The sequence below is a fragment of the Anopheles nili genome, chromosome 2, assembly GCF_943737925.1.
Source record: "Anopheles nili chromosome 2, idAnoNiliSN_F5_01, whole genome shotgun sequence".
NCBI classification, from domain to species: domain Eukaryota; kingdom Metazoa; phylum Arthropoda; class Insecta; order Diptera; family Culicidae; genus Anopheles; species Anopheles nili.
The window spans coordinates 61462229-61473733 of record NC_071291.1 but is presented as its reverse complement, the minus strand read 5'-3'; the positions used below and the strand labels follow the sequence as shown (position 1 = coordinate 61473733).

At 50.3% G+C, this 11505-nt stretch overlaps 1 protein-coding gene across 1 annotated transcript in view; it reads left to right on the top strand.

Moving 5' to 3' along the window:
• Nucleotides 1-337: 337 nt before the first annotated feature.
• Nucleotides 338-11505, top strand: part of LOC128731953 (LIM/homeobox protein Lhx1) — a 25582-nt gene continuing 14414 nt past the window's right edge. Inside the window, exons 1-3 of the mRNA XM_053825112.1 lie at nt 338-380; nt 2190-2385; nt 4423-4637. Of these exons, the coding sequence (XP_053681087.1) occupies nt 338-380; nt 2190-2385; nt 4423-4637 (454 nt within the window). The remainder of the gene's footprint in view (nt 381-2189; nt 2386-4422; nt 4638-11505) is intronic.

Genomic DNA, 11505 nt, shown 5'->3' with positions numbered 1-11505 from the left:
GCGGTCGTGTTAATCCTTCCCTCGGGGTAGTTCCCTGATTGCCGCTTTTTCCGGAGGGGGTGTGTTTTTGACCACCGGACGCAAGCAAGCGCCCCCCACCCGCGTAGGGACCCCACGGGAACGTGGAAAAAAACAAAACAAAACAACAAAAAAACAAACGGCAGGGCCACGACGGCGTGCGCACGAACCCGGATCCGGCCCCGACCCGTTCAGTGAAACGGATTTCAAAATTTTAACGGAAGCGACCAAAACGCCCCCACGGGCAATCGCGCTGGCGTCCTTCCTGGGGGACAGTTTCGCAGCAATCGGTGCCCGGGCACCGCCGGCCAAGGATCTGATGGCGTTCGGTTCGGTACTGCAGCACAACCAGCACAACATAGGTGTGTAAACGCGTTTCGGGTGGAAATGGGTTAAGCAAAGTAGGCCTTTTTTGGGCGTTTTCCCGCGTATGGAAGAACCGTGGGTTTTTAAGGATGTTCTAGAGCGATCAAAACACACAAAAAGAACCAAATAAACGGTGTTTTTTGAGTGGAAATTAACCGCTTCTTGGAAGTCCTTTTCTTCGTTATGACATTTTCGCCATTTCTTGCACATTTTTCGTGTCCTTTTTATCAAATGTCTTACATTCAGTTGCAACCCACGCAGCGTAATTCACTGGAAATGTGACGCAAAAGCTCTCTTACTGCTCTAGAACTAAATCCCTGGCCTTGCCAGACCGTCCTTCCTGGAGAACCTTTTCGTTCGTTTATCGTACAATTAGAAATCCTAGCTAGTCTCCACTTGCGAATCGCAATCGCAAAATCTGTCCGTTCAAGACAAACAGTACGCTCGATTAGACAAACGGTCACGTCCAGCACGGATCGGATCGGACGTTCGGGTTGTAGGATTGATAACACAATCCTTGCCCGTCTGCGAGCCGTGCGCGTGAGCGTGTTCCTGTTCCGGTCCTATGTCAACACTGCCTAATGAAACGGAATGCCGATGGTTTGCACAACGTCTCGAGGTCGGCACTGTCCTTTGGGGCGTCCGTGGTTTTTGGTACGGGTTTTCGGAAGACAAGCGGAAGCGTTTGGGTGGTGTTGTTAGAATGTTTTTTGGGCGGGGGGAGTGATGTTTTAAACTCCTTCTTGCTTTTAAAAAACCGGATGTAATTACGAGCTTAAAATAGCTACATTTTCGGGTGAATTTTTATGCTTCAAAAAGCGATCATATTCGTTGTAAACGTAGCACCTTTTTTGTGCGAGGAACAAACGTTGCCGCTTGGTTCACACGGCCATTTTGCAAGCAAAAAAAAAAGAATGAGCCACCGAAAGCTGCCCGACACGGACAAAGCAAACAAGGGCGAATCAGAGGAATCGATCGGTTCCCTCCATCTGGGGTCCGCCATTGGTGTCGTGGTATCAAATTTCGGTTTTCGTCGAGGTGCTTGACAAAACAAACCACCAAAAACACCAACCCCCGGTGCACCCGGGGAGGGACAAATCAAAAAAGAAGGAAAGAAAGAAGAATTAAAACCCCTCGCCTGAGTGGCTGTAAAAACAAGCACTTCTCCCTGGTGCGCCCTGTTACCGAGCCTGTAACCGATATCGTCGGCTGGAAAAACATCAACCACCGAAAAGGACGAAAGCCCGGAATCAGAACAACCCCCGGGTGGATCGCGTTCCGTGCGCAAATCCGTAACGCATGTGTGAAAATTCCCGCTTCCCCGGGATGCATCCGAATCCTTGTGGCTATTACGCAAAAGGGAAAACAGCTTTACAGCGATGGCGCTAAGCCGCCGGTGTCTAACAAAAAAACCCCGCCGAAAAACCGCCAAACCCGCTTGTTGTCAAAACAGAAGTCAGCCACGATGGGACACGCGTGATAGGCCACGATGATGTTTCCGCAGGGTTAGGATTGCGGCCGTTTTTGGCGACGCCAGGCTTTTCCGTTCCGATGGAAAAAGGACGTCAGCGAGCCGTGAAAGAATGCGGCCGCTTGGGTCGTTTATTTAGGGCACTCGCCTTCCCGGGCGAAAGAAGGACCCTCACCTGGACCGTCCCAAGGACCTTTAGGGGCATCGGAAGAAGGTTTAGATGTTTGGGAGCCGGGAAAAGTCCAACCAGCCCGGGAAATCGTAACAAAATGAGCGAGTACCGACGACATTGATGCTGATCCTTTTTTTCTCACTCTCTCTCCCTCCCACACAGGTCGCGGTGAACCCCCGTCAGGGCTCGGGGAACCATGCGCCGGCTGCAACAAACCGATCCTGGACAAATTCCTGCTGAACGTGCTCGAACGCGGCTGGCACGCGGCCTGCGTCCGATGCTGCGAATGTCACCAACCGCTGGCCGACAAATGCTTCAGCCGGGAGTCGAAGCTGTACTGCCGGAACGACTTCTTCAGGTAAGCGAACCGGAAGCTCCCTCTTTTTCTCCTCGGAGGCGGAACGGAGGCTTTTATACGGAAGCCATCCTCGGGGTGTGGCCCAAGCGCCCGGGTGGACTCGAGACACCTATGATTTACATACAATAACCGCCATTTAAACGGTAGGCCCAAAAACCATCGTCGCCAGCGGCCAGATTCCGGCTCGTTTCGTTGGGAGCGGCCACACTCGAAACAAACTTTGAAGAAAAAAAAACCCGCATCCAGACCCAAAACCGGTCCAGGTTCTTCACCAAAGCGGGAACCGGGCAAAAGCGCTCGAAAATGATAATTATCAGTGCTCGCGATCGAGGAGGAGGCAGCATTTATCTTTTCGCCCTGCGGGTTCTCATCCGTGGCACACGGACGCACGCGGATGGGAAAAACACAGTGTGCTCGCTGGAAAATGCCCCAAAACCACGAAAGTGCATCCCATGGGAACGCCTCGCGTTTTACTTTTGGGGATCGAAATTGGGCCCCCCTTGTTTTTTTTTTCTTCTTCTTCTGCACCTCCACAATGCGGGCTCAACGAGTGCGTGTGTGTGAGAGAGTGAATGAAAGGAGAAAGAAGAAGAAGAAGAAGAAGAAGAAGGAAAAAAGTTCGTGGGCACTTGAGATTGAACCGTCCGAGATTGATCGTCTTCCGGCTCCGGAGTCGCTCCCGGAGTCGTCTCCGAGTGCCTTCTGGCTGATTGTTTTGAGGGGCAACAAAGACTCCTTCACAGCACAAAAGGCTTGCGTGCGTGCGTGTGCGTGTGTGTGTCCCACCCCGAAAGGGGCCATCCTCACCAGTGCACGAAGATTCATTGGGTGCGATTTTTCGTTCACATTTCAGCCCGGTTTCCTGACGGTTTCAAGTTCCTTTTGCTTCGTTCGATCGCGGGCAGCGTCAGGAAGCTTCCCTGTGCGGGTGCAGACGCGTATCATCTCGCGTGTTCATCTCGTGGGCTTTTTTTCTTTGTGCTTCGAGGGAACCAGCGGCACCGTTTTGTGGCCCCCGAAGCCGGAGGTCACATTCAATCATCGGTTCCCGGGCTCGTCTACCCTGCAGAACAGTGCGTGATCGATCACCGCGTGATCGTACTGAGGATGCTTTTTTTTCCTTTTTCATTCTCCTCCATTCTGGGCTGGGAGCCTTCCGGAAAAAAAGGGCTTTCGTCTCGTGAGCCTCCACCGGCACCGGGGGGTGTTTTTTGCGGGCCGTTTGCGTAGGCGCTTAATCGAAACGCATCCAATAAGCCAAGGATTAGCGATCGATTGTTTGGGTGCGGTGGGGTTTGTGCTCTTTAATGTCACAATTAAACGCACATCGCATTGTTCCGGTGTCGGGTGGTGCCGGGTTTTTTTTATTTCTCTCTTAAAGGCCCGTATTTGCCCCACGGGGCTGGTGGGCGTTTTTGAGGGTGATTAACCGGTGGGAGTTTGCCTGGGCGCAACTCAGGACGGAAACAGAAGCGGAAGGATGTAGGGAGTCGCTTTAAATTGCCAGTGTGTTTAAATTGGACTGAATGGGATCTTAGCTTGGGGCGTTAGTTGCATGGGAAGCGTTAATTTGGATGATTTTTCTTTTGGGAGGAGAATTGATTGTTTCATTCATATCAAGGAACATTCGTATCACGAGCAGAGAGCTTCATTGATCAAAAAAGAGTCATTTTCATTTCCTTCAAGATAAGAATATTTTATACAATTTAAAGGAATATCAATGGGACAAAAATAGAACCCTAAAATTTCAGCATCTTGATGATTCTTACACGTCCATTTGCTAAAGGGAGAGCGATTTACCCTGAATACTATTTAAAAGAAGGCATTTTATCGATTTTGTTTGAGTCACGTTTGCATGCAAGTGTCCTTAAATTTGTGGTCTTTTCCAGCGAATATCTAATGTCCTCAATGCTAGCAATTCTTTGCGGTACCCACGGTGTCGCAATTTCCCCGAGTAATTGCTCGCATATAATCGACAGTAAAATTAAAGCATCGGAATTGATTCACTCACTCCCATTTCTTTCCCTCACTTTCCAGGCGCTACGGTACCAAGTGCAGCGGTTGTGGCCACGGCATCGCACCGTCGGATCTGGTGCGGAAACCCCGCGACAAGGTGTTCCATCTGAACTGCTTCACGTGCTGCATCTGCCGGAAGCAGATCAGCACCGGGGAGCAGCTGTACGTGCTGGACGACAATAAGTTCATCTGCAAGGACGACTACATCCTCGGCAAGGGACCCCACCCGATGACAGGTAACCTGAAAAACACACACAAAAAGAAGAATCCCACCCACAGAAATCGATTTTCCGTCCCGTTACCAAAAACCCCCTCAGGTGGGTGGCATGCCAGCGCCATTTCCATCACCAAGCAAGCGGAACCGAGACGGAGCGTCCAAAAAAGCCCCAACCCGTGCGTTTTTCTTTCACTCTCTCTCTCTCTCTCACACTCTCTCGTCTAACTCGTACTCGCGCAGCCCTTCGGTTTGCGACTCCATCTTGTGGTGGTTGGGCTTTTTTTTTTCCTACCCTAGGGGATCCATTTTCCTGCCAGTGGTTTTCCGCCACCCGGTGATGTGGGGGTTGTGGAGGGCGGGAGAGAGGGAAGCAGAAATGGAGCATGATGCTTTCCCGGTCATGCGCATTCGTTCATTTTCGTGACACGCATGGTCTCTGTCTAGCGCGAACGAACCATTTTCCCTCTCGTTCTCGGCCCGTTTGAGGATTTTCCACGATTTTCACCCACCCCCCCTCCCCCAAGAAAACCATCTAACGGGGGGTGGGCCATTCAACCCTCGCAGCGAGAGGATGAGTACGGCCGTTCGAGTTGGTGGGCTTGTTTGCTGAGGATTGCGCTTCCATGCTGCGTGTTTGTTGGGTGAGTGTGTGCGTTAGAGAAGGGGGGGAATTTTCTTTTCGTGAATGACTTTCCGTTTTCCCCGTTTCGTGAAAATCGGCCATTTCTCGGGGTTGGGGAAAACAGCAGCCAAAGAACCGACAATGCATGACATTTGTCAAATATTGGCGGGTGGCTCTTGAACGCGCAGATGAAGATGTTTGATCGTTCTCGTTCGCGCTGTGTAGCTGGCTATTTATTTGCTCCATTTTTAATCCTCCTCCATTTGACTAAAGCGCAAACTCGCAAAAATGCCGCCGGTTTTTTGAGGTGCCATTTTCCATTTCCAAATGGGGGTTTTTCTTGTGCTAAAATGTTTTGTTTAGTTTCGAATGCATGCAACATTTTGCCGCCATTTAAGGATGCCTTGACAAAAGGCATCTAAGGATGCTTTGAGATATGTTCTATTCCCATAGCGCCTAAACCGCACCCCAAAAGGCTACTGCATTTGCACACCCATGTGCGTTGTGGTTTACACGCTCGGTTCCAGCGCTGGAATGCGGCCTGCTTCCGGAACAAGGACTGCATGTGCTTTGCTGTTTTGCTATCCTAACGAACACACCAGAGTGCCACCCGTTGCCCATCCGAGAAAAAGGTCCGATAATTTGCCTTACGTGCATCTTTACACGCTTCTTGCGGAAATTTATGCAACTCGCGCTCTTCCGTCCCCCCACAACAACCGCCGAAGCGCACATATTTATACACATATGTATATATTTTTAATGGTGCCCTTCGAAATGGAAATTTAGCCAATAAACAACGTGTGCCGAAGCCCGAGCCGTTTTGCGGTTCCGTTTGCGCTGCCGGTCGGGTTTTGTGTTGTCGTTGTCGTCCTTCGCCCGTACCGCTTGTGGTGCTTGCGGGCGAGCAAAGACAAAAAAAAACCTACACCCCGTGTATGTAGCGCAAGAAACATTGCACTATAAATTATGTTGTGTGTGTGTGTGTGTGTGTGTGAGCCTTTGGTGGCATCCACCGAAACCACGTTAAATCTTCCACGCCGGAGAAAAGGTGCCACAACCGCCCAAGGGCGCCCAAGTGGTTCTAGCGACGACGTGGCAGCATGCTGCGAGAAAGGCGAAGGACAAACCAACCCAACCCGGCACGGCAGAGGCAGACAGTTTTCGTTTTGTGCAATAAATCGATGGTGCAACATTATCCACCACCGACCACCGGGGGCCGATGTTTTTCCACCCGTACAAAACTCCCGCGAGTTTTTCCATTCGTGGGTAAGTTTTTCCCCCGGGGCCACGGTTTACGGGGGTTTCGGAGCCTGCGGAGAACTCGTGGCCGGTTTTCTGGTCCGGTACAGCCGTGAGGTTATGTTTATGAAATAGCCCATATTTCAGTATCGTATTTTATGCCGACGCGTGTTTTCTTCGTGCTGTTTTTTTTTTCGGTTGTTGTGCTTATCGCCTCTCTTTGCACTTTGGAAACACGCATTTATCGCACCGTTTGGGGCTTTCGCTCTCTCTTTCTCTAGTACTTTCGGTCCGGTTTTAAGGGATATAAAAAAGAGCATAAAACGAATTAAAAGGTGGAGATTATGGGGGGGGGGGAGGAGAGCGACAAAGCACAAAACGAAGAAGCAATATAAGGACCTTAAAGTTACACGTTTACGCGCGTCAAACATCATGTTGAGGAGGAATGTTGCCTCGGCTTGTTATCTCGTGGGGTCTTGGGTACTTTTTTTTCATTTTCGTGTTTTCCACCCCTTGCTCCCTTGCCCCCCACGAGTCCTTCAAGTCCAAATAAAAAGGGTGGGTCCAAATTTTACCCCCAGGGCGAGCCTTCCCAAACGAAAAGTTTCCTTCGAATGACACGTGTGGTTGAGGCAAAAATGACACAAAAAAATAAAGCCTACTGGTGAGTAATTGTGGTGGAAAATAGCCCAAAAACGAGACAGCGAGTCGCGAGACGAGAGCGAGAGAGATGGAATGAATGTTGCAAATAAAAAGGAAAGAAAATAACCGGCCTTTGCAGTGCAGTAAAAACACGTGCCCTAGAGGGCTTCGCTGCTTAAAATGCAACCCACCTCGTAAAGGAGTACGAGAGAGCGCGTGCGTGCGTGCCCATGTGTGTGTGTGTGTTGGGGGTGGGCGGGATTAGCATATTTAAAGCATAATTTATGTTTCTGTTCAGCTGCGAACGCGACCGTGGTCAAGCGCGGGAACATGTTCGCACCACGTGGTGGAGTGGGTGGGAAAAAGGGGGTGGGTGGAAAGCACATAAAAATGGCGCACGGGTTGTCTGTTGTCGCGCTTGTTGTGAATCGCGCATTCGTTTCTTTTTGTGCGTGTGTGTGCGCCAGCGTGTGTGAGTGATTTTCATGCTTCTTTTGTTCGTTTCTTATTTATGCTTCGCATCCAGCTCTCAAAAAAAATAAGGGGGGCACTTTTAGGGCCTGCTATTATCGTCGTGTTGTCACTTTAGAGCTGGCTCGAAACGAAACTGACGGAGGAACAAGTTCACGGCTTCTTTTTTTGGGGGTTGCATTTTTCAGACACCTTTCGCGGGCGACAACAGGTGCCGTTTTATGTTGCAGCTCGTAAAAGGATGCAACCGGACCGGTGGGTGATTTTTTTTTCCCAACCCAAAACCCCCCTCAGTTCAGACGAAAGATTGTCTGGATCATGTTTGGAAAGCGCGAAATATAAAAGCAATTTTGAGCATATTTCAAACCACAATTGACCCGCTTTTTTGTTGGGGACCCCCCGGGGGGTTGCATGGTGGCATAATTTATGGTCTCTTTTTTGGCGCTCGTGTGTATGTGTGTGCCAATTTTCGGTAGGGTTTTGCAGCATCCTCGCCGAGACAAATGCACGAACCGCAGGCGCAGGGATTCTAACGAGCACCGTTCGTCGAATTGAGCCCTCACCCTCGCATTTTATTGGCGTTTTTGGTTTAATCATCTTTTTTTTATTGCTTTCGATTTCATTTCCCACACTCAGCGGCCCTCGTTTTTCTTCACTCGGTTGGCCAGACTCACGCCGCCAGAGAATCGGACAGTTTGTTCCAATTTTTACTCAATTTTCAGACGATCCCCTTAAGGATTCTGAGGAACCACACGAATCGGGAAGAAGCCGACCAGCGAGACGGAAAGGGCGAACGATGCAATAACAATAAGAAGAAAGAGAGCGCGTAGAAAAAAAACGGCCAATTCGCCGACTCGCAGCAGGGGAGCCACGGCGTGGATTTGGTGATTAGTTTTGTTTATACATTGTTAATGAATATGCCCCAACGGAGAACAAGGGGTGAAAAAAAAAACCGCCTGAAAGCCACCACCCTCCATGGGGGTGGTTGTGGGGAAGATAAAAAAGCGGCACCGCCACAACCGCCAGTGGCCTCACTTTTTTTTTTTGAGCTCTTTTTTGAGTCTCACTTGCCCTTGAAGGAATGCAACCCGCACTAAAGTGTTACGAATGCATTCGAAGAATTTACGATATTTTAAACGTTTTGACGGGCGAGAGATATGGCAGTTGGTTTGGGCGGTTTTTTTCCCCCCTTCTGGCGTCTTCGTGAGCGTGCGAATTCCACAGCACGGCGGTGAATTCCTTCCAAACATTCCCCGAGCGAAAGGAAGCACCAACGCACGGGGTAAAGGTGCAAAAGAACACCGTTGTGAGTAACTGTCGTAATGCGAAAAAGGCTAGCCGACCGCAACCAACAGGTACCGTGAAAATTTTACAAGCTTAGCGAGCTGGGCTCAATTTACATATTGGATCTTCGGCTCAACCCGGCCCGTGAATGTGAATGCGATCATCCGATTCAGTCGGGTCGAGACGTTCGGCCCGTTGCCAGTTGCCGGAACACGGTTTCATTGTCGCCTTTTGTCTCGCGTCCACCAAAAGTCCACCAAAAGCCCAAGGACGACACGGCACACAGGACGACCAAAATGAAAAGTAAACATTCAGCGCCCTTTGAGCTACCTACCCGGTCCGGTGGCTAACCAGATTTACATGCCGTGTAAAAGCCGCCCTGAAAAAGCGAAACGTGGCCACGCACGCACCCGGCCATCAAATCGGTCCTTTTCTGCGTTTGAATCCGCACCGCAAAAGCGGCTTCCTGCTCATGGGTGAAATGGGCAACTGCGCTGATCCTTTGTGGTCCTAGGGTTGCTGATCCGGTTAGCTTAGAGATCGGCTTCGGGGCTCCTGAGCCGGTAAGCCTTACGATGGTGAATCCTTCGACCGTGCTCTCTCGCTCTCTCTCTCTCTCTCACACTCTCTCTGCTCTTCTTTTCACGCTTATTGTGTGCAAAAATTCGGCCGCTTTTGGACCGCTGAATGTAATCAGCGTAATGTGATCGGTTTGCTCTTTTTCGTCCTTGCCATTCAAGGGACGCGTTCCCGGTGTCGTTTTCCTCATTCCGCAATGGCCGGCTCTTTCACTCGCTTTTCAAAACACACACACACACACCGAGGAAATGAGGTGATCGGCTTATCTCATAGGAAGAAGGCAAAAGGATGAAGAACATTTTTATCCAATCCACCGGTCGCTCTTAACGTATGCAGATCCTGTAAGGACACGCGGCCAGGTAAGGACGCACCGGTAGAGAAAGTCGATAAGCCAAAAAGCTCACCAGTCCGCGTGGCCCTGTACGTGTGTGTGTGTGTGGTTTTCCGGGTCAAATTTCATCCCCCAGTGAGACCACCTGCTCGTGATCGCGGGATTCGTCCCTCGGATCGGTCCCGATTAGGGGTGTGTGTTTATGAGTCCACGCGTTTAGCATAAATTACGCCAGCACGCTCAGGTGGGTCGGGGGTGTTTTTCCCACTCCCGATCGGTCACATAATGGATCCGCCCGGGAATGGCTATTTCACGGCGCGGTTTTTTTTTCACTCCCCTTATTTGGTGTTTTGTAAACTAAAGCAAATTGATACTCGATAAGCGTGTTGCTTCCACGTTAAAGACACGATTTGGCGCGCACTAGTGACTGTTAATGGGTTTTTTTGTTTCTTCTTCATTTAGCGGAGGTGAAACCCGCTGCTGGGCAGTTTTCTAATTAAATAGTTTTAATCGCAAAACCCATTCGAAAGGGCGCTTTCACCATCGTTTTATCAGCGCCCCGTTGCGTTGCGTTACAAATGCGCTTTAGAAAACTGTTTGCGTGGTGAGGAAATCGATCCTTTAAAAAACAACAACAAGCAAAAAAAGGGCAGTCGGTCTGTTTTTGTGCCTTTTTTGTTAGGCCTTTGCAGGCGTCAGTTTACCGCCACCATCAAACGGCATCGGCCGGCAACCACGCTCAGGTGGTGCATTTTCCACGCGCCAATTTTCCACGCCGCTTTATCGCGCGCGAAATGGGTGCTCCAAGGGTTTGACCTACCCCCCCCCTCCCCCCACGCCCAGCGAGACCACCCAGGTTGTGGGGCACGATTTCTCGCGTGCGACATTGGGACACGCATTTCATGCGCCCCGAAGAAGCGTGTCAATCGATGCACAATCCACCCGTGTTGCGGGCGCTTGAAAGACCACGGAAAAAAGGGAGCGAAAATGGGATGGAAAAGAGACCGAAAAGGAAACACGCCGGCATCGTGCCAACGTGCACGGGGACCACCGGGGAAGCTGAGCCTCGGAAGCGCTTGGCACACGGCATTTTTTTTCTTTCTTATGACGGCTCCGAGTGTGAAGATTAGCCTGGAACCGATTGGTGGCCTCGAACTGGTTCGCGCGTGATCCGTGCCACATTCCGGTGTGAGATAAGAAAATCTGCCCTTCCGATGGGGGAACCGTTTGCTTATCTTGACTCGTGCAGCAGCCTGACGTGCGCGAGTCTGGTGGCTGGAATTTCGAGGGGTTGCACGATGAGATATTCCGCAGCCGCCGAAGATAACGGAAGGGAACTCAAATATCCAGTGGCATATTCATAAATTGCTGCAAAAAAAAGTACATCCCATCAAATTCACACCAAATGAAGTGTCGTTTTTTTTACAGCGTACAGGGACAGGACCCCTGCGGGATTTCTTTCCCTGATTCGCATCGGTGGCAGAGATTTAGGCGGGTGAATGGTGAAAGGCGCACGATCCTCCCCACGCCAATTGCACACGTGGAATGCATGATGCAATAATCGCATTAAAAAAAGAAAGAGGGGACGTTTTGAAAGTGTCACGTGACACGTTTTGATGGGATAACCATCGCTGGAAAACCACCCCACTGAAACCGGGGGGGTTGTTTCATAAATTTAGTACCGTGATTTTAGCGCTGCAACTAAATCTAACAGCGCTT